Source organism: Glycine soja, chromosome 10, assembly GCF_004193775.1.
Source record: "Glycine soja cultivar W05 chromosome 10, ASM419377v2, whole genome shotgun sequence".
Lineage (NCBI taxonomy): Eukaryota > Viridiplantae > Streptophyta > Magnoliopsida > Fabales > Fabaceae > Glycine > Glycine soja.
In genome coordinates, this window is record NC_041011.1 from 50068686 (window position 1) to 50091751 (window position 23066).

At 33.1% G+C, this 23066-nt stretch overlaps 4 protein-coding genes and 1 pseudogene across 6 annotated transcripts; 1 reads left to right on the forward strand and 4 right to left on the reverse strand.

The window, feature by feature from the left end:
• Positions 1-260: 260 nt before the first annotated feature.
• Positions 261-2964, reverse strand: LOC114369241 (leucine-rich repeat protein 2-like). The gene is made up of 7 exons (XM_028326433.1): positions 2797-2964; positions 2370-2502; positions 2179-2250; positions 1567-1710; positions 1380-1451; positions 1217-1288; positions 261-644 (listed from the first exon to the last, which is right to left on the reverse strand). Exons 1-7 carry the CDS (start codon positions 2873-2875, stop codon positions 578-580), a joined length of 639 nt encoding a protein of 212 aa, XP_028182234.1. The 5' UTR covers positions 2876-2964; the 3' UTR covers positions 261-577.
• A 1647-nt stretch (positions 2965-4611) lies between these two features.
• On the reverse strand, positions 4612-5132 carry LOC114369576 (annotated as a pseudogene).
• Positions 5133-9480: 4348 nt separating this feature from the next.
• LOC114372387 (protein FAR-RED IMPAIRED RESPONSE 1-like) lies at positions 9481-14572 on the reverse strand. Of its 2 annotated transcripts, none has more exons than XM_028329906.1 (8): positions 14256-14572; positions 11182-13325; positions 11033-11089; positions 10794-10862; positions 10634-10702; positions 10469-10537; positions 10311-10364; positions 9481-10212 (listed from the first exon to the last, which is right to left on the reverse strand). In XM_028329906.1, the coding sequence occupies exons 2-8, from the start codon at positions 13243-13245 to the stop codon at positions 10165-10167; spliced, it is 2430 nt and encodes an 809-aa protein (XP_028185707.1). In that variant the 5' UTR covers positions 13246-13325; positions 14256-14572; the 3' UTR covers positions 9481-10164. The 2 variants fall into 2 exon arrangements, with proteins under 2 accessions (XP_028185707.1, XP_028185706.1); XM_028329905.1 differs by having other exon boundaries at positions 10634-10705; positions 14256-14571.
• Positions 14573-15971: 1399 nt separating this feature from the next.
• On the reverse strand, positions 15972-18910 carry LOC114370952 (probable prolyl 4-hydroxylase 9). The gene is made up of 8 exons (XM_028328356.1): positions 18629-18910; positions 18433-18549; positions 17536-17693; positions 17253-17355; positions 17064-17159; positions 16747-16812; positions 16534-16653; positions 15972-16326 (listed from the first exon to the last, which is right to left on the reverse strand). The coding sequence occupies exons 1-8, from the start codon at positions 18740-18742 to the stop codon at positions 16240-16242; spliced, it is 861 nt and encodes a 286-aa protein (XP_028184157.1). The 5' UTR covers positions 18743-18910; the 3' UTR covers positions 15972-16239.
• A 2870-nt stretch (positions 18911-21780) lies between these two features.
• Positions 21781-22914, forward strand: LOC114370881. Of its 2 annotated transcripts, none has more exons than XM_028328284.1 (2): positions 21781-22031; positions 22376-22914. In XM_028328284.1, the coding sequence occupies exons 1-2, from the start codon at positions 21988-21990 to the stop codon at positions 22626-22628; spliced, it is 297 nt and encodes a 98-aa protein (XP_028184085.1). In that variant the 5' UTR covers positions 21781-21987; the 3' UTR covers positions 22629-22914. The 2 variants fall into 2 exon arrangements, with proteins under 2 accessions (XP_028184085.1, XP_028184084.1); XM_028328283.1 differs by having other exon boundaries at positions 21784-22031; positions 22367-22914.
• The last annotated feature ends 152 nt before the right edge of the window (positions 22915-23066 follow it).

Here is a 23066-nt window from a genome sequence, read left to right on the forward strand (position 1 = left end):
AAGCGTGCTATTTAAACCATTCTACAAAGTACCATCTAAATCACTTTGAGAATAAAAAATGATATACTTCAAAATTGGAATATAATTCATTTTAAAAAATTGTTTTCACTTAAAAAAAAAAACTTGTATTGGTTAAGCTTATCAAATTTAGCCTATATACTGGACACGCGTCCAGTTTTGGGTGGTGAGAAAGATGGATATTTTAGTTTTCACTCATCTTACTACAAAACCATGTCATGCTACAAACAATCAAAGAGAGGTGGTACAATCATGTTATTATATAAATCGACATGCAAGTTTGATATTTTTAGATTCATATTCGAGTCAAGCATACATCAATAATGTTATTTACATACAATTATTTTCAGAGCATTCTTACATAGCTTCCTTTTTTTATAATAAAATAAGAAAAACGTAGATTCCAACTCATACTCCCTTTTTTCAGTTAAGAAAAGTGTAAAAATGGTGAGGAAATATTGATCTGAAAATAACACCATCCTTTCCCTTTCTCCCTACGTAAACTAAGCCTCTTCATTGCAATCTGTTTAGATGATAATAATGCGATTTCTATCTTTCTTCAGCATCCAAAATCATATGGAACAAGTCCTTTCAGCTCGGGACCACTAAACCTGTTGTTTTTAAAACTGAAACAAGAGTAGGAGAAATATATCGTAAATATAACAATAGCAAAATGTTGAAATCTAAATTACTCCTGCTTCAAATTTAACATGTGAAGATTTTGTGCTGTCATATATTGATTATCAATCAACTTTCTTACTGGCTATTCTAACAAGTAACAAGTAAGAGGCAGTTTGCAAATATATTAGTGTATTTTATTTCATACAAATCAATTATATCTCATGCTTGCATGTCAAATGTTGTCATCTATCCAGTAGAGGAATAAGCTAGACACTACCTAATTAATGCTAGTTGTTTGTTAGGATGCATAATTAGGTACTGGTTCATGAAAGTTATACAAATGAAGTGCGAGAAAGAACTTGATGTTTTCTGGTTTTTCATGTTTGAATCTAAGTATCCAACAGAAGAATGACCACGACTATGAGTCTTGGAATTGGCATTTTTACATGTTTGGTGCAAGAAAATGTGTTGAGTTCTAAATGACTAAGCCTTGCATATTTGTCAAAACATGATTGAACTGTTAAGCCACTATTAGCTGTCAAGAATTTGGGATAACAATAAAAAAGAGTTGATATACCTTTCCATTGGGAAAGATTCAAAGTTTCCCTCAACTGGTATTGTTCCACAGAGATCATTATTAGAAACATCACTGCAAAATTGGGGTTTTAAAATTAGCTAATAAGCCAATCACAAAAGTAAATAAAAAGAACAAAAGAACATGAGATGAAAAGAAAACTCACAAGATTTTGAGATCAGTGAGACGAGTGAGTTCTCTTGGGATGGATCCTGTCAACTTGTTATTGTTTAGCCGCCTAATTCATCAATGCAAATGAGTCAGTAAAACAGGCAGCAATTTATACATCCCTGAGAAATAAAAATCAAGAACAAAAATAGAAGGCTTTGGCAAAACAACATAAACATGCTTACAAGAATTTAAGTGACTTCAACTTTCCAAATGATTTTGGAATTTTACCCTCCAACTTGTTATCATACAAATCCATGCTAATAAGTGATTTCAAGTTACCAAGTTCCTTAGGAATCTTTCCTGTTATCTCATTCCTGTAGAGCTCCCTGTAATCAAGAATTTCAGTATCTCTTATGCATAATCCATTTTTGCAAAACTAACTCCCACCCCAAAAATAAAATTTTAAATACATATTTGATTAGGCACAAATATAACATCTATTTGCTCCTGTGTTCGCATTTGGTTCAGCTTAATTTAAAGACATAATGGCTTCATTTTTATCGGATACTAGAGAGAACTTCAGAAAAATAAGTGATTATTTCCTCATAAATAATCTCCAAGCATGTGTGAGATAGGATTAAATTGTGGGAATAGTTCATAATTTGGTAGTCTCCTAACTCTAGCCTGGGGCAAAAATAATGTGTACAAGTACAAACAAAATAAAATCCAAAAATTATCATGTTCAATTTCACTGTTTGAATAATGTCAGAAGGCACATGTTTAAAGAACAGATTAAACACAGAAGCTCATATATGAACTTCTCAGCTGTAACAGGCAAGGGAAAAAACTCATACAAGTACTGCAGATGCTGTAGCTGGCCAAGTTCTGGGCCCAGAGTTCCAGAAACGTTAGAGTTGCCCAAGTCTCTGAAATCCAAAAAAGATTACACAACAGATTAGAAAACCCAAACCCAATTACTTAACAAAAAAAAAAGTCTGAAGAATAAACTAACAGAAAGAAAAGAAAAGAACAAAGGGATTCTTACAAGCGAATCACATGATTGTTGGAGTCACAGGTAACATGAAACCAAGTACAGGGATTAACCAGTGTTGGGTCCCAACTCTGCAACATATTGTTGGGATCAGAAAGCCTGCTTCTCAAAGCATGCAGAGCGTTCCCTACGCAAATTATTTGGATCAAATCAAAACTATTAAGGCCAAGCTTAAGTCTGCTTGCTAGCTAAGAAGAGGCCAAAGAAATAAAATAGGTCATTTTGAAACAAAAAAAGAATGAAAAAAGGAAAACCAAACAATTGAAACAAAAAAAAACATAATATGATCTAGCTAGCCATAAGAAGAGCTTTGAATATTAAGTTCCCCAGTTGCCATTGATTTTGAGAAACCAAATTGACCGACCATACACAATTGAAAAGCAAAGAGAAAGGCTGAGAGAAATGAAGCAGTAGGCCATACCTTCAGGGTTGGTTGAGAGGGAAAGGAGGGGGTGGTTGAGAAAGAGAAGCAACAAAGAGAGGGAAACGAAAGGTGCCATTTTTCCTCCTTTGTGAGCAAATTGTTTTGGTGAGAGAGAGAAGGAAAGAAGTAATACTTTAGAAAGAGGAAGTAAGAAGATAAAAAAGGTGAAGAGTTAGGACTAAAGAAGAGAAAAGAGAAGAAAAGTGGACCAAGTTGGCAGTAGTTGGAAAAAGAACGAAGAATGAGTCATGGTCAAATTATTATATTATGGTTCAAATTGGAGATGAGTGGAAAAGTCAGGCATTGATTGGTTAAGTTTAGTACTGTTGTTGTAAGTGGTGAGATAGAGTCTTCTTGGCGCGTTTTGTGGGGTACCCCACACCATCTTTGGGAACTTGGTTACTCTTCTTATGAGTTGGGAGTACTTTATTGTTATTAATTATTGTTGTTTTTTGCTTGTTACATGGTTACTTTGAGAAGGAAACAGTGTTGACTGCATACCTGAATGGGAGCACTAAGGACTAACATGTCTGGAATTATGGACATAGTCATAAACGTGATTATTGATTAGTGTCTTCTTCTCACCCAATATCTCCACTGAATTGAAATAAAAATTATGAACTTTGCTGGGTTTTTTTTACTGTGAATGAACACATAGGATATTGTGTATCAATGCAGTCTACAATGGTTAGATTTGAACTATTTCTTTTTTGAGTACTGATTTTAATAAAAAAAATTTCTTTCGAAATATGTATTAACTATTTTATCATTTTGAATTGTATCATAATTTTGATTTTGATAGGAGATGTGAGTAACTCTCTAAGTTGATGTGGCCACACATCTTAGATCTCAAAAAACATAAAAGGGAGGGATTTCATAGAAGTAAAATATTGAATTGATTCAATATGAAAAAGATACCAAATGAGAGAGGATTTAGGTTGTACTTTATAAAGCTCAATAGAGAGCCTAACAGTCTAACCAATTTTCAACTCATATACAACTCATTTGGGTGAGACTATTCTTTTCTTGACAGCCGAGAAAAAAACGGTAAAAAAAAAAGGGATCAATTCTTTCCCAATACACTTTATTTTTGGCCCCTACTAAATTTTGCATGAGTCCCTTTAAAAAAACTTAATAAAAACTAATAACAAATATACAAAATTTATTAAAAACCTAAAATCAAATTCATTAATTATTCAAAAACTAAAATAAAATTAATTTTATTAGAGATTCAAAAAAAAAATTATTAGTGACCCAAAATAAAAATTATTAATTAATTTATCATTCTAAAATATATATTTATCCTTTAATTGTTAAGCAACCTTACTTTTAGTTACTTTTATATGCAACAGTTTTTATATAAGAACTCGAACTCACTTCAATGGAAAACTAAGTCAAAGTGTTAAACAAAGTTAAGTAACCTTAACAACCCAATTATGCAATTGCATTGGAATACTCTTATGCAGTTAAGAAACTGTTCAGGTAGGTACTAGCAGTGGAAAGAACCTCCATATTTTCAATTTTCCATTTTTAGCCTTCTTACCCTCCGTTCCTCCTAGTCTCCCACCAATTAGTGTAGACAAATTCATAATCGAAAAAGATTGGTGATCATCTCTTTAAAGACCCAAAGAGATAAGAAGAAAAAGTGATTGACATCACTGATAATAATATGATCTAAGAAAATGAGAAAAATAAAAAATATTTGAGAAGTGTGCAAGGGCAGTTGGGGCAGTTGGGGCAGCTGGTGAGGGAATCATAACTCATTCATAATCATTAATCCCAAATCAACTTTCGAAGTTAACATTTGAGGACTTTTTGATAGATGGTTTCATACTATTACATAGGGATGTTTTACAATTAAATGTGCATCTCTAAAGAGTTTTGCAATGTAATTAATAGTTATTTATGAAGATGCGGAAAGCAAGTGTAGAGATCAGCCTTAGGATGCTTGGCTTCAGCATGTTCCCGACACTTAACCTCCGATATGAACGTCTGCATGCACACCTTGCACTGCCACGGAGACAGAAAGAGAAGTCAAAACTTACGTAAATAATTAAATGGCAAAAGCAATGTCAACAAGTTGAACCAGATATTAGCAGAAGCAAAGTCCTAAGGCTAATTATATCTAGAAAAGAAAAAACAAATGTGTACCTGAATGTTTAGGGCCTTCTTGTTGGTCTCTAACTGGCTTCCTACAAAATGAGAAAATCTAAGAGGATATATGGCGGAGAAAATGAAAAGGAAAAGAAAAGATGAATACCTTTGGCAGGTTTATTTTTCTACATATTTCTCTCACAAGCCGTCTTGGCCTTCTGCCCATTGCCTCCTCCCATGGCTGTCTGGCTGTTCTGAGAGAGTAGATGAATGGAAGGTAAGTTGCAACTTTCAATTTCAAAGAAAAAAAAATTAGAAAGCAATACTAGAGTAAAAAGTTAGAATGTCAAGTCTTGGCAAAGGCTTTTGAAGTTCTAAAAGGTAATTCAGACATGCGATATTAAGACTAACCTTTTCTCGTTCAAGCTTAGAGAGACGAGGTTTAATGGAGTTTCCTAAGCCCTGTCCTCCCCAAGCTTCTTGCAACTCTCTCTCCCTTGCTTCATTTGTTTCCGAATGGATGTTTCTGTGACTTCTCTTAACTGGGCCCCATTCTTCCCCCGAATTGATCCTCATTTTCTCCTTCTCCAGCTTAGAGACGTGCTTCACTAAAACTTTATCCAAAACATTGGTTGCTCCATGATTCATTCTTTGTTTATAGTTTTCAGCATGGCTTCCCAGTGACAGGGCATTCAGCTTCTCTCTTTCCTATCAGTATTTTCTCCAGCCCATCTTTGTTTTCCCCTGAATTGATCTCTGTATTTGAATTTATGTTTTCTTTCCTGTCCATTGCTTCATCAGAATAGAAAGTTGGGTCCAATGCACCTGATCAGAATTTATTTCTGCTGGCGTTTCCTTTCCTGACTTAATTTTTGCCTCCTTGATGTCATTCTCTAATTCATGTACCATCTCCGCGGAGTTTCATCAACAAATTTATGAGAGCTATCACTGACTGATTCTGTCTTATTCTTTCGGGTTTTTTTGGCTTCCCAAACCTCTCTTTCAAGTTTTGTCATGTGCTTAACTAAGAACTTATCAAGGCTTGGCAATTCTGGCTCAACTTGCTTCTTTCTCATCACATCCAAGGCTGACTTTCCCAATCCCAATGATGACATTCTTCTAGCTGGAAAATTAGTTGCCGAAGAGGACGAATTCTCAGTAGTAGAGTCTGGATTGTGTGGTTTGGAATTCTGTACTTCAGCCAAGGCAGCATTCAAACCATTAGTTGCAATTATAGTGGCAAGAGAAGAGAGTTCATCTTCTTGCAAACATTTTAACCTCTCAATCATCATATCCACAAGTTTTATTCTGTTCTCAAGCGACTTTCTCCTCCTGTTTTTCCTCTGACTTGCCCCCAGAAATGATATTTTGGAATCCAAGTCTTGGCAGTTTAAGTCACTCTTCTGAGAGACTGAATCAAACTCTGACCCAGACTCAGATTCACACTCTGAAGAGAACTCAGACAAGTCCAGATTACCTTCCACTGTATCTGGATTTTCACTAATTTTTCTTAGTAGTTCCTTGAATTCACCGATACTAAAAGAAGGACAATTTGCAAGCCTTATAAATGCAGTTTTGACTGCAACAACTACTTCTCTGCCCACCTCAGGGCAGTTTCAAAAGATGCAGTAACAGTATGGGTAGATGATCCTTCTCCATTAACAGAGGATGTCTCTAGTTGACAACGTTTCTTAGGGCAATTTGGCAAGTCAAACATAATAACACCCATAGCCTGGGCTGTCTCAAAAGCTTCCACTGCACTTTTTTATGCCTTTTAAGAGTTGAGACTCTGCATCCTCACTAGGAATCCTGAAAACACCAATATGAAAAACAAATATAAAACCCAATATACAAATTAGAAATCAACAATGTCAAGCATAGTTGTTTGCATAAAACTTTACCAGGAAGCTTGCGAAATCCAATATAGAAATTAGAAATCAACAATGCCAAGTACAGTTGTTTGCAGAAAACTTTACCTGGCAGCACGTAAAATACGACACCAAGAGGCTTCCACTTATGCTGCTCTTCGAGCCTCCATTGCCTTATGTGCCGCTTCTCTAGCTGCCATTTTCTCTCTCAACACTCTTGAATAATGTGGGTTAGAACTACCAAGAGTCTGATCAAGCGTCAAATTCATACCATCTACTTCCTGAAAAGGGCAAATGTGTCTTAGCATTGGAATTCAGAAGTAATAAACGAAATACCAGTAACAAATATATGTGTGTATGCCAAAACCTGAAGCATCTTAATTTTCCTATTCATGTAGGTATCCCATTTTTTTACGACGAGGAGTCTTTCTAATTTGTGATTTGAACTTGTTAAGAGCACTTGATGTAGACTCCCTTGCTCAATTTATTCTGCACCATTCAATAAAAGAAAACACAGAATTGTTATAGACTCAGCCAAACAATTTATTTACAGCACAAATAGATAAATAATAAATAGAGCAGCAAAGCATAGAAAAAATTATTTAGTAAAACTCTTGGAAGATAATAATATCAATCATAATCAGCCTCAACTCTCAAATTATTTGATGATTGCTGCCTGTACTTCTCAAATTATCCCTGGTAGTGTTACTTCACTTTCACAGTTGACTTCTCCCAGCTATCCAACAGGTGTTCACATGTTGGATTGAATTAAATTGGGTCTGTCCAAATTGGATTGAATACTAAACCCAATCTAACCCCGACGGGTTAGATTAATTAAATCTCAATATTTAAAAATTATTTTTTATTTTGTCAAAATTGAATTTTTTTTAGAATAATAATTTATTTTTTTAAAAAAATTTATAAGTATTTAATAACTATATGTACTCAAAAAGATTAAACTGGAATAATATTTAACTAAAGAATTAATGATTTTAATATTAATATAATATTTTTATTAGAAATAAAATATTATATTAACATGAGAAAAGATAAAAATAAAAATTTTAAAAAAAAATTATGGGTGATTTAATTTAAAAATTTAATAAATTATGTAAACTAAAAATTAATGTTTATTATATTTAATTATTTATTTATATATAATAATAAATTTAATGATATAGTATGAGTTAGGTTTAATCGAATTAAAAATATATATAACTTGTTCTTAACATATATGATGGGATCTTAATTGAGTTTAGTGGGATTTGATCAAAATACTTAAAAAAAAAAAACTCAATCCGATATAATTGGATTGGGTTTGAGACTGGGTGATGAGTTGACCCGAACCGTGAACGATCCAAAGTCACGTCTAGCTGGTATTTCAACGTGAATCCTGCTGGTTAATGCCATTGTTATTTGTTACATGAATTTGCAAGATATTGTCAGATCCTGCTGGGTGAGACTATTTCAACGTGAATCCTGCTGGTTAATGCCATGAGTAATTCTAAGACCAACTAGGCCTCCTCTATTACTAGTTTTCATCAATAATTAGGGTTTCACATGCAGAAGAACTAGCCAGGTTAGGGTTTTGAATCAGCAAACACCAAACAGAAAATTTTAAAAACAAAAGGCAAACGATTCTCTGACCCAGACTTGCACGCAACATCCATCTGTTTAGTGTTTACTCTCTGTCTCAGATTCGCAGAACTACTCAGTTTCAGATTCAACAAAAAAAAGAGTAAGATAATGTACTGTTTGGCTTTCGCGGAGTGAAACCCTCCTTTCTGTTGCGAAAATGGAACATGAAAAACTAGCTGTGCCGGACCTTGTAACGGACGTTTAAATTATTAATTATTTTTTCCTTTTTCTTTTACAAATATTTCAATATATTTATATTTATATTCATGAGTATTATGTAATACTTAATATAGTATAAATTATTTTAATTATATATTATTTTCTATTTTATAAATTCAGCTAAACACGAATTACCAAAAAAAAATCAGCTAAACACGGAAAAACAAATTGATAGTGGTAGGAAACTTTGAAAAGAAAAAAATAATTGCATTTATTTTATTATAGTCTTAAAACGGAAGCAATGTACCTAAATTTGACCCATTGAACTGAATTTGTGATGTAACTATTACAAATAAATTCATGGCAACTTGCTGCAATATTTGGTGGTTTTAAAAGAAATACTAGTATTACAGTATCACTCAATTATTGTGTCACATCTTTGTTTGAACAATAATTAAGTGTAACGTTCCCCTCCGATTTGTTTCTTTGTTTTTTTAAGATGAAAAAGAAAAAACTCATGATACATATTTTATAACTTTTATATCAAATTAATATTTTTCTACAAGGGTATAACACAATTAATTAAATATGATGTATGAGTTGTTGTATATTCTATAATATTTGTTTTTATTCCTATGAATAAAAATAGAATATAACTTTTTCCTTAATTAATTATCTAATAAAAATATTTCTTTAATTATTTAAATTTAAATTTATTCAAATAAAATTAAATATAAAAATATTAACAAATCATAATTAAAATAAGACTCAATTAATTATTTTTTAAAAATAATAGAAGTTTAAAACATAGTGCTGGGGTAAACTTGTCAGGTGAATTGTATACACCAAAATTGACTATTTCTTTTATTATTAATATAGATAATGAATAAAAATTAAACTCTTATCTAAGCTGAATACCGCATTGCAATTTGCACCACTCCTCTATTATAGTTACACATTTCAGATAAACAATATTAATAAGAATCAGTTACAGAAACTTTAACACTAATAAGCCACAACTATAAATACAACATGAATACTACAACAGTTAGAATGATCTTCAGAAAAGGATTTGTGATGACATTAGATTTCTAGCAGGAAATCTAGTCACTAGTCAGCTATGATGTAAAAGTCATCGGCTTCACTATCTGAACGTATACCTGATTATACAAATCGATCCAATGGACACCTATAATTACCATGAAAAGTCGTGTTCTTGTATCTGTTCCGATCACAAGCACAACTTCTGCATCTCACATGTGTGAAACTGAATATCTTCTTTCTCAGCATACAAGCACAGGTTTGGTGGCATTCTATCACTACAATTTGCGAACAGTTAGTTCCCAAATTTTGTGCCACCAGAAACAAACGACAACGCAGAAAGCAAGATAGTTTTTGACTCATTCATATAAATTCATTTTGATCTGCCGCCACAATGAAAGCAAGGCAAGTGGAGACACAGACTTTGGAGCTCATATACCTAACCTAGATTACAATGGGCAGGCAACTTCCATGTACAGTATAGGAAGGTGAAATGTTGTCAAGATGTGACGTAAACAAAACTTGACAGCCTCTAAGGAAACTACCATATCAGAGAGGAGAACTTCTAAGTATTTCTTGAACTGTTGCCATGAAACTGGGGATCAGGTTCATCCTGCAAACAAGATTATGTGCTAAAGACAGTGAAAACCAAGCATAAATTCTATTATTCCAACTTGATGTGCTAGTATATGGCCCATTTCATACACAAACCTGATGAAGGCTATATCCAAAAGTAGTTGCTGGACGAAATTCCAATTGCCCTCCCTACATGATCCAACATAAATTAGCAAACTTTCATCATGTTAAAGTTAGTTAAGTAATCTTACTTCCCAACATTGCATAGAAAAAAAAAGTTAAAACTACTCTACCAGCCCATGAATGCCTTGCTGTGTTCCAAAAAACCCATCATGGCTTGGACCCATAGAATTCAATGGACCCTAAAAAGATATGGATATCAATTTATAATCCTGTTCCAATACAATTATTTAACAAAATCATATCTGCTCATTATAATCATGATTAGGACAATTTACCAGGCCTTGCATGCTGTGTTGATTAACATAGTAACCATCTTGAGGTGGCTCCATTAAGTTCAACTGTACCTGCTACAAAAACCAGCATTATTAAGCATTGCATTGACTCTTAAAATACAGGATATATGTAAGCATTTATTCGTCAACATGTATAACATACCAGTCCTTGCACATTCTGCTGGGTACCATAATATCCATTAAGGGTTATTGCATCCGAGCTAAGATTATCCTAAAAGAATGAAAGCACAAGTTACAGAAAGCATAGGCTATAGAACTTTCCAGTCTTGATATAATGAAGTAGATATTTGTGAAAATGGTGATGCAATTCTCAAGGTATTAAATGCATTCAGGTTTGTAAAAAGTAAAATATATCAGGATTGAAACAGAGGTAACACAAACCATTTGCTGCAGGGTATCTTGAGCATCAACAAGTATAACATCCTGCTCTAATTGTGCCTATAAAAGAGATCCTCAATCAATTTCCTGATTTTCATGAAAGCCAAATAACTTAATAAATCAGCAGATCAACCACAAAAGTTAGAACAAACCTTTCTTTTCCTAGCTGCATTCCTCTTTTTATTTAGTTTCAAAGCAAGAGGAACCTGATTTTCTTCTGCTTCACGATGGCCATAGGCATTGCTGCTAGTTTCTGCACCATTGTTATTAGAATTATTCACAAGGACACAGTTCTTCAAGGCATCAACAAGTGCACGAAAAACAACATTGTAATTCTCTTCAGATAACGATCCTTCTTCACTCAAATCAATAGCTCGTTTACACAAGTCATTATAACGTTGCACCCTAGTTTGTGTCCTTCTTGTCCTATCTGCCATCGATTCCTTAATTTTGGCATCTTTGGTCCACCTCTTCAAAATATAATGAGATGGAACACTTGAACAACCACAACGTTGGAGAACACTCAATCCATGCCTGCAAAGGAAACCTTTATATTCAAACAATCGACAAAAGCAAGAGACCTCTGAGCTCAACTCATTCCAAGTTACCAAAAACTCTTCATCCTTCTCATAATCTTGAACTATAAATTTTGCAATAGTGCCATCTCCAGCCTCTATCCTAGATTGACAGCCAGCTACACCCAAAACTTCCACTTGAAATTTCTTAAATATTGCATGTGTATAAACTGTTGACATTTGTTTTTCCCAAGGTGAAGGAGATTTAAGTGCTGGCTGTTTGTGCAATGTATCAAAATCTGCAATGGCTTCCTCGTCATACCTATTCTGAAGAATTATCCCATATTGTTTCACAAACTCTTTAAGAGTAATTTTCTTATGAATATATTTGTCAAAGAAAGAGTTCATACTTTCAGAGCGCTGAGGTGTAGACATTCCAGCTAAAAAGGTGTCCCCCATGTAAGTTGGCACCCACTTTTTCCGGTCCTCATACAATGACTGAAACCATATATCATCATGCAGTTCACATCTAGTGACCATTTTCCACCATCGCATGTCAAACTGTTCATCTGTCCATGATTTAAAAATGCACTTGTTAAATTTTCGCACAAAGTTCTGATGCTTTTTTATCACAAAAGAGAGATTTTCAGGTATCCTCTCCAGTATGTGCCAAAGAGAAAAACAATGCCGTACATTTGGAAAGACTTCTTCAATTGCAGTCTTCAAGGTTGTGTCTTGATCAGTGATTATAACTTTGGGAGCTTGCCCACCCATAGCTCTAAGCCATGTCTTCATTAACCAAACAAATGTTGGTTTAGTCTCATCTGCAAGCAATGCACATCCAAGCAATACAGGTTGAGAGTGGTGGTTTACTCCAACAAAAGGTGCAAATGGCAGCTTGTCATTGCTTTTTATGTAAGTGGTATCAAATGAAACTACATCGTTAAAGCTGAGATAATCATTGATACTTTTTGCATCAATCCAAAATAGATTTCTTAAGCGCTGCTCTTCATTTAAATCTATAGAATAGAAGAAGTTGGGACTCTCCTTTTGTACATGCTTAAAATACTCGAGCATAACTTGGGCATCTCCCTCATCCAAAGCCAAATACTGGCCTCTGTCAAACTGATAGTTTATATCACCCATGAAAGACCCAATGTTTTGACAGCCACTAGATTGCCTAGACATTTCAACATACATCTTTCTGGTGCGTTCACTAACAGCATGCAGGATATCAATATTATTCTTTTCAGCTAATTTCATATTTCTATGAATCCGAAAATGATATGCCAAAGCTGGTAAAAGTTCATGATTATGTTCCTTTATAAATTCATGAATGATCCACTTTCCATCTGGCTTTCTCTTCACATGCATGCAAGCTTTGCAATCTGTTTTCTTTACACTAGGTCTTCGACTGCTGCCACTGTCAGACTCAGGTGTAACTCCATACCTAGAGCATGCAAACTTGGCATCAATAAATTCTTTTGTTTTCTTTGAGCGTCTGCTGTTTTTTATTGAAGTGGTGAATCCCATAGATTTGGCATATTCCTGATAAAATGAATATGCTGCTTCATGGGATTCAAATTCAATGCCATTGTGCAGCTCAAAATCTTTGTCTCCTTCAAGCAATGCAATGTCCCTCTTGGGAGAAGCAGCAGGTGCACCACCCCTGTGCTGCACTTCATTTAGTGCATCACCCATATTTTTGCTCACTGCACTACAATGCACTGCTTTCTGAATACCAGCTACAATATAAATTGCACTTTGGGTGCTGCCAGTCACTGAAAAATACAACAAACAAAAGTCCTAATAAGTGCAACAGCCAAGTGTAGTCATCCAAATATTGATTCATGAAGAAGAAGAAAAAAAGTGCACACCTTGCAATTTAAAAATGTACAGATAAAATTGAAGAGTAACTTATGATAACTCTCATAAAGTTAGACAGCCCCCAATTCAAGGACTGATGTTATCCAATAACAATTAACTTTAGACAATTAAGAAACACAAGGGTTATAGATGTTTCCAAATCAGGGCAGCCCAACCAAGAACTGTGCTAAATCAGAGAACAAGTATTATCCTTTGGAAACAATTACATTCGAGGCACTGCCATGCGCTTAATGTAGATATCTCTCCCAACAAATATTGGAACCTTGTTCTCCACACTGTGGAAGACTAGTCCTTTCTACTAGACTTTACCCAGTTGGCATCAGAGAACAAGATGTCGAAACAAGTCAATTATGCAAAAAGCCACAACTAAATAAACAATCAACAAGGAAGCCACTCTAACAGTAAATCTAAAGAAAGCATGCAGCCGTATGAAATTAGCTCAAACAAGTAGCAATGATACAGCTAAAGCTAAACTTAAAACTTGTTAATCACTGTACCCAAAATGATCATTCAACGAAAAACAAACCAAGCTTTAAGTAGAGTTTGCTAATAACTACTCATTTTAATGAAGTTTCTAAGTTTTGGGTTCCAACTATAATGGCACTCCTTTTCTTAGACTACAAGTATTTTTTTTTCCGGTGAATTTTAAACTTTTACGTGAGAAATATGTTTGAGGTGGATGGAATTACAAAACCCACATGGTGTTTCAACAAGTAGTTTGACTTTCTCAACATTCAGAGATTAATGTAATGAATATTTATTTGCTACAAAAAAAATCGCAGAAAATTGAAGAAGGGAGGGAAGAAGAAGAGGGGGAAAAAAACCTTAAAGGGCGGGAGATCACGAGGCGCGAGTGGGGAAAACGCGAGTGGGAAAGCTAGGGTTTTGAAATTTGGGGGAAACGCATTTCAATTATGGATGGGATCGAAGAACAACTCGACTCGCTTGGCTCACTCGCTCCTATCTGACTGCACTCACGGCGCGTCTTATTCCTACTTTATCTTCTTTTTTTTTTTTTTTGCCTTCACTCCCCAGTCCCCACACGCGTCCTTCACTCTTCATACACCTCCGTACGACGACGTAGCGCGTGACAGACGTTCCCTTAAGAAGATATTTCTCCTACGACCTCTACCCCACTCTGCACCACATTGCGTTTAGTTCACTCACCTTTTGTCCCCCCATCCACTACCTTTCAATTAGTTTTTTTCTTTTTCAGAAGTTTCAATTAGTTAACTAATTCTTATATTTAAGAACAAAACATAGTAATTTTAAAATACTGTAATAATATTGAAGTAAAATAGTTTTTTATTTCGTGAATAATTTTAATGTAATAGGATTTGTTAACTTATACACTCTAGATTTTGTAGTATAAACGGGATAAATTGATAAATAAAAAATTACAATACAAGTATGGATTATATCGTTAACTAAAGATTGTCATAAATTATATCAATGATATAACTTATTAATATATTCATACTAAAAATAAGTGCATGTGTGTTATTAAATTCTACTAGACATTCATAGATACAAGGGAATGTATTGATTCTCATTAGGATTTTTTATGTATATATGAGAAAAATAATTAAAAAAAACTAATAAAATAAAATATAGTTTTGAGTTTATATATGCTAAATTTTCTTCTAGTGGTAGATTACATATATAAAATTAATAATAAATATTTTAGTAAAACTTATTATTTACTGTATTAAATAATTATTTTAAAAATTAGATATTTAAATAATCATGTAAAAAAAAATTGAATCCCCTATAATACATTTTTGGATATATCTCTGCCACTAGACTAGTAGCATTTGTTAACTACACACTCATATTTTTTTAATATATGTGCGTCAGTATAACTAAAGATTATTTTAGAATACATCAATAATTAATTTGTTATCGCACTTGTACTAAAAATAAGACTATGTACGTTAACAAATTTCATAAAAGAATATATTTATATTTTGTATAAAACTTTAAAATAAACTAAAACTTATAAAGTGATCGAGTATGATGACTCTCAAAATTGGAAATGTTTAAGAGTTATTAGATAAACTAGTTGTGTGCACATGCCTTACAGATTTTTTAGAAAATCAAATTAAGAAAAACAAAATAAAAAGAGAAATAAAAAAAAAAACAATTTTGTATTGTCCAGTTGTTGACATGTGGTAGTAAGTTGGACAGTTTTTATAAATATATAAAATATAGATAAGCGCGCTGCTTCATCCTAATATTCACCTGAATTATAAAGATGTAATCCTAATTTTATCCAATTGAGTGCATGTCTGAACATGTGTTTATAGAATTGATGATAAACGAATGTGAGTTTGTAGTAATGTGACTTTTATTTGGATAATGGAGTAATATGTTATTGGAAACTAGCAATTAAAGATGAAAACTCAAGATCCCCATTATGTCGTCAAACTACAGTTTAAACCTTCAACTTAGTGCCGATTCAGCTACACTTTTAATTCAATACTTCTTCGAACAGATTTACATATCACCATAAATGAGTTGAACAAAGATGAAAACATAAATTATTGCAAAATTGTATTTATATCCATAAACATGTATTTATATAAAAATGTCAGTTCATAGCTAATTTATTTGCGTGTAATGATTCACTAACGCCTAATTTGGGGTATTGTAAAAAACTAAAAAATACTAGCTTGGTCATTTGGGCGTATTAAGTTTTCATAAAATTGAAAACTTAGTAGCCAGTTGCTAACGATACATATACAAAGGCAGCATATCTGCATTATGGATAAATATGATCATATAATTGGAGACTCTTTAGAAAGAAAACTAGTAGTGTTGCTCTCTATCATCAATCCACTTCGTTGCGACCCATTTCTCCCCCTTAATCACTGGACAACTTCCATGAAGAGAAGTCTGCAGAAATATTAAAAAAAAAAAACGAAAGTGGAGTGACAAACAAAATGGCTTGTTCCAAAAATTACCACTTTGCAAGAAGTTCTGAAAGGTTACATTTTTCTAAGTTTTTGCATGTATTTTCTTTCCCTTTTGCTTAAATGAAAATTTCTATATCCATGTGTACCGCAAAAGGAATGGCAAATCTATTTGAAAATGAAAGATTACCTTATCAATTTTTCCGTTTGGTAACAATGAATAAAATAAAAGTCCATCGCCCTGTCGTGGCTTCACCTTCAAACCAGTGCATTTTTGGTAATCATAACCCCTATCAATATTCAGACCACCCTGCAAATTGGAATACTTAAATGACTACTTACACGCATCAAGATTCACGGTGTAAAGTATCAGACAAAAGACAGTAAATTCCCTAATCTATACCTCATAAGGGAACATTGTTTCTCCTCCCGCTTCTACATTTGATAGGTATAACAAGAAGGAAGCAATCTGCACGATAAACATGCAAAGACACATCAAGAAAAGAATGAAATATCAAGACAAAACTACTAAGAAAATTCCACAAATTGGTACCGAAATGAACCATTTTGGATGAAAACTTATCTCATACAGAGATCTGGCATACCAAGGAAATGTTGAAATGACATGGTAAATTTACTAAACTATGCTACTTGCATGTTCCTATTAAAATATACAAAGAAAGTGTTTGATAAGTTGTACTTGTTAATAATTTAATATACCCTTTGGCTCTCAACAGAGCCGTATTCATCTGGGTTGAACGCATCATAATGAGAATCATATTTCTGGCCAACCTCATACTTCAATATATTGAATATCTGCAAAATAGGGACAGCATTTGTGCATTACTCATACGTGAACACTTACACTGTGGTGGAAGGTCATAAAAGATAATTTAAAAAGAGATATACTTCCCCATGGGTCCTTGGAATCATTGTAACTTTAGCAATCTTCCTCTCAACCAAGTCTAAGATGCCAGATTTGTCTTCTGATGCGCTGATGAATGTGCCTGAACTGTTGTCAGCTATAAATTAGCTACATATAGCAGCAACACAAGTGTCTCTCCCATCATTTTCAATCACTATCTGCTCTAACATATACAACATTGTTTTTATCTTTCAAAACCAGAAACTAAGTGTGTATATGAGTAACCGTTTGTGAAATTGATTTTAAATACCTTGCTCATTAAAGTACCTTGTTCTGGTGTCTTTTGTGCTCTCAGCAGTTTCTCCTTTCCGCAAAGCCAGTTTTGATGGTTCAAGTTTGGGCTTTGCCATTTCAATTATTTGTTGGCATACTTCCACACTTGTGAAGTTTGGAAAGAAAACCGCCCGTGGTCTCCAACTTAAAATCTGCAAAAAGTACGGGGTCAGACTGAAACAAATTAAGGAGAAATCATAAGTAGTAATACTAACTAAAAAAACAACAATTCCTATTTGGAGTCTTCATATCAACCCGATGCTATCCATTTTTAAACCAATGCTACATGAGTTGATTAATCAAATGTATCTACTTTTATTGGTTCTTGCTCACGCCAAGTACCCAGCAATTGCAAATTATATTCCACAGAGCCAATATCTCTCACATTTGCAAACTTATATGATCCCATGTTGGACAACAATGAACATATCTTCCTATATGCATTAGAGATTTGAATAAAAAAAATACTCAACCTTCCCCAAAAAAAGTGCATCATGTGTGATCCCGGTCCTCCAACAACGGATGAGTTTCTGTTAAATTGTTAATTATAACACAAGTGCAGGACAATTGACAAACAAAGGATACAAATGACCACCCAAAAATATGAATTATTAATGACCAAATTTTATTCAACAAAAGAAAAATATGAATTGTGAAATACCATGCATCACTTAAAGTCAAAGATGAACTTTGTACCTAAATCTGAGTGAAAGATTCACATCATACCAAATTAAGCATTACCCTACAAAGGACTATCAATACCTTAATCCAAGTAAATATGACCACATTTGAGTCATCAGATAATAAACATCAGATTTGGAACCAATTAAAACTCATTGATCCAACCACACAGGAAATTAACAAAAAGAGGGGGGAGGGGAGAGAATTCACCTGAGATGGGATTGAATCAACAAAGGGTTCCCCGGATTCACCATGTTCAAGAGGTTCGTATTCTTTCTTCACCGATTCTTGGAGTATTCTAGAGCGTGGTCCCACATCATCCAAATCCTGCAATCATTCATTTCTAATGAGTAATGAGCTCGAACAATGAAAGTGAAAGAACCAAGAAAAGAAGCAATTTAGAAACCTGAAAGAGGAGCGGAGATACAAAGAAGCCAACAAAGAAGAAAAGGGCGCAAAGGATGAACAATGTAGGTACACCCAACTTCAGTTTGGAGCTCTTCACTTTGCCTTTCATCATTTCTCGTTGGAGAAAGAAACAATGCAATTTCTTATTTTCCCTTTTGAATTTGTTTTCTCTCTTTGCTCTTTCTCCTCCAGCGATTATGCAACAACAGATTGGGAAGTGAAGATCAAAGATTTTGGCTTTTGGGTTTTGGTAGCGGGTCTCTGTTTCTACGGAACTTAACTTATCACCAAATGCGACAATGGCGGGAGCTTTTCTTTTTTTATGTTTCAACGTGTTGAGACGTTAAATTATTATTTAGCTATATGAACAACTACATGAGACATGACAAATTTTTTAGTTACCAAAAAAAGCTTTTCTTCAATGTGGTGACTGGTCAACAAAGTTTTTTTTTTAATCCATATGAATTAAATATTAAAAATTTGTAATAACTCACAGTGAGTCACACAATTTACTCAATCAGTTAAGTTAGAAACCCTTGGTAATTATGCATAAAAAAAAAACTTAGTAATTAACAAAGTTTTGAATTCTTAGTCGAAAAATATGTCCACATTTTGTAATCGATGGTGTGTCACGATATGAAATGTCTTTTATACTTAATGTTTAAAAATTGACTCAATGTAAGTCGTTTGTTTATAAAAATGTCATATATAATACTTATTTTCATAAATAAAAGATTTAAATGAGTTCCATTTCTTGCTAGGTTGAGGCAAAGAAAGTTGTTCCTTCGAGCGTATGGTAGATTGAGTTCCATTGCCGGTGGTCGGAGTGGATTTGCTCCATTTGGATCAGGTTATCGAATGAGCCTGGATTGAAGGTTGGGTTTGGGGGAAATGCAAATTTCAATAGCAATCTTAGCTATGATCGGGTGGTAAATCCTTATTTTATTGGCAACTCCAATAGGTTTGGCACATGGGCACATAAACAATTCTTTCTTCAGCTATGTGACTCGAAATTTGTGGGGGTAATGCTAGCCTTGGTTATGGAACAAGTTCTGCTAATTCCTATACATACATTGGATTAGGGAGTGTTGGGAGAGGGATTTCTTGCAAACTTGTTGCCTAATAAAGGTTTTTAATCTCAAGGAATTATATTTTAAAATTGAAATTAAAAAAATATCATATAAGTTTGAATTCGTCTAAATCTAGTTTAAAAAAAAAAAACGTTTTAACTTTGTGATGACGAAAAACAAACAAAAAAAATACAAACCTAATCTGTAAGTTCTTTTTTTGGTGAATCTTCTATCTGAAAGATGATGAATCTGAATTATTTTTGTTGTTGATATCATTAATATTAAAAGAGATATAAGAAAAAAAATAATTAATATTATATTAAAAATTCAAAATGATAATTATTTTTAAGAAAAATTTCTTCTTATACAATAATTAATAAGTACTGGTACTATTTAACTTCACTGACGAAATTAACTAATGAATTAATTGTCCAAACTCCAAACACACCATAAAAGTGTGTGTTGGGTTGGGCGGAAGCATTTGAATTTGAATAATAAATTTGTTCTCCAAAGCCAACTTGCTTTTTTCTTCTTTTGTAAGTAGCTTATTTCTTTTATTCTTTTAGGATGTTGCTAATGAGTGGAGATGCACTTCAATGAAATGAGTAGTAAGTAATTTATTGTTCAGTTTAGTACTAAAATTATGCATCTAACCACACTAGATTTTATATATATATATATATATATATATATATATATATATCCCTACGTTTATTCTATTTTATTTGTTTATTTTATTATTTATTCTCTATCTCTATTTAGCTTTTGAGCCTTTTCACATTCAAAATAGCAAAAAGAAGGAATCTGTTTAGTGTGCAAAGCCTATGGGAGTCTAAATTGTAAGCATCTTGATTCCCTTTCGATATGCACTGTGTTATTTTACTTGAAAAGTCCATCCCTAAATAATGACCGTGTGAGTACTTTTTATATTATAAATACTAAACTAAATACTTTTCTAAAAATATTATTTTATTTCTCTGGTCATATTGTTTTTAGACAGCCATTTGTATATAATAATAACATAATCACAAGTGTTAAACGCTTCTAAAGGATAAAAAAGAACAACAAAAACTATACTCATTCTATGGTATTATTTGTTTTCAGCATTTTTTTTTTAAAGACATTGATATATAAAATTGGATGAATACTTTAAAGCCTTCAGTTATTATAACATACTTCTTTCAATATTCCTTTCTATTCTCGCGGCGTGTTGTTAAAAAAATAAATAGAAAACATAATAAAATAAATGTAGGTGTGTATGGAAAAAATCAGGTGACATTAAGTACATAGTTTTAATATTAAACTGATCAATAAGTTGTTTACTGCTCTAACTATTTTTTCATTACATTAGATCTTCACTTCTTGTTAATCACTGTCCTAAAGACATTAATTAAAGAATTAAAACAATAAATATTTGTTGTAGAGACAAAAGAGCATAAAAAGAATTATAAATAATATAATTTTACACATTCTAATAAAAAAATAATTTTTTAATGAATGTCTTAGAGGATACTAATTAATATTTTTCATTCTTTTAAGCACACGCTTAACTTATTGATGGCGTTAAATTGTTTGAGCTAAAAAGAATAATAAAAAACGATTAAACACGAGACTCCATAGCATTTATTCTCACACGGATTCCACACGAGATAGGATGGATCCTTCCAACGACCGATTTAGGGCTATTTTGTTTAAATTTTTTTTAAAAAAAATTGTAAAAAGCAAATAAGAGCCTTCAAAAAAGTAAAAAGAAAAAACTGCTTCTTTCAAATAAAGAAATTTACACAAATACATTAAAAAAATAGAAAATTCTTTATTTTATCTATAAAAAATTAAAGAAAAAGAAACTTAAACAAACAGGCCTAAATGGAACAATAGAAAATACTAGCAATTTATTAAAATGTTTGAAGTACAACATCGAATTCCATATCGTCCTACAGATAGGAAATCAAATAATAGGAAGAAAACTTCCACAATTTATTATATTGTCTCCCATTTCTAGAAACATTTCGTATCTAAAGCAAGGTTTTATAACCGCGGATTCATTTCCATAGCACAATTACACAAACAAAGCTTTTATTCTCCATACGTGCAATAGAACTTATTCTCCATACTTACTGCACTAGACTACTATTATTGTTATAAATACCCATCATAAGTTCTTGAGGCTTTGAAAAGCGGAAACATTAGGTGTTTTGAGTCATTATTGTTGTACCACCACGTACTGCAATAATTCACATATTAATAATACTACTACCTTCCCGATTGATTCTGTTTGTTGCAGCGAATGGTTAGAGGAGGCATCACCAAAGCAAGCTTGTCGCTTCTCGGGTAAGTTATCATTAATAATTCCCTCAATGTTCAATTCAAAGGCATTACTAAGTTGTTGTCACTTGAAATATCCATAGAGTATATTTGTTTTTCTTTTTCGTTTGTTATCAAGTTATTGGTATCAAGCTTTCATCAACTTTGCTGATAACAAATTTCTGTCTAAAATCTTGAGTGACCGACCATCATTTAGACTATATTTGTATTGAATCACTATTTCTTTACCATGATATGTTTGTCCATTTGAATGCTAATTAATGAATGGAGAAAATCTTTAATTGATAGCCAGAACCCTTTTCAGATATCAAACTCTAACATATGGCAAATGTATTATCAAGGTCATGCAGGGGAGCTAAGAGAGCCAAGAGTGGACTCAGCAAATTCTCAGGCACTGCTCAACCTGCAGAAAGCTCTGGAGGAGTTTCAAAGAGTGGTGGGAAGATTGAGGATTCAGCTTGCTGGATCCCACACCCACGCACAGGAATTTACTTCCCAAAAGGGCATGAGTGGGTGATGGATGATGTTACAGAGGATGCAGCTCGTTTAAGCCAAACTTATTGGTTCAGAAATGTTGATGGTGTTGACAACCCCGGACACTAACCATAATATATGTTTCACAACAATTATTACGTAATCCGGAATCATATGGTCCTGAATAATATTCATGTGGCATGTTATCAACTAGTTTTCATACATTAGAAAATATACCAATATTATATAAAGATTAGTGTAGTCTTGGACCATTTAATAATTTCTCTTAGTTGAAGGTGCAACTGAGTTGTGACTTTTTAAGCATGCATAATGACTATTTGTATCATAACAAGTTTATTAAGCTATCTGTATCACAAGTTTATTAAACGTGCGTGATTAGTCTCTTTGCTTTTTCTGTTGCTATTGGTACAGTTACGGAGTACGTTCATAGTTACAATCACCTAATAAAGGAGCCAATATTAATCACTAAAAGTTCATGTCGCATTTGGATGTGATTCTAATTTACATTTTACATCACTAACTTTTGTGTTATAAATAGGTTGGACA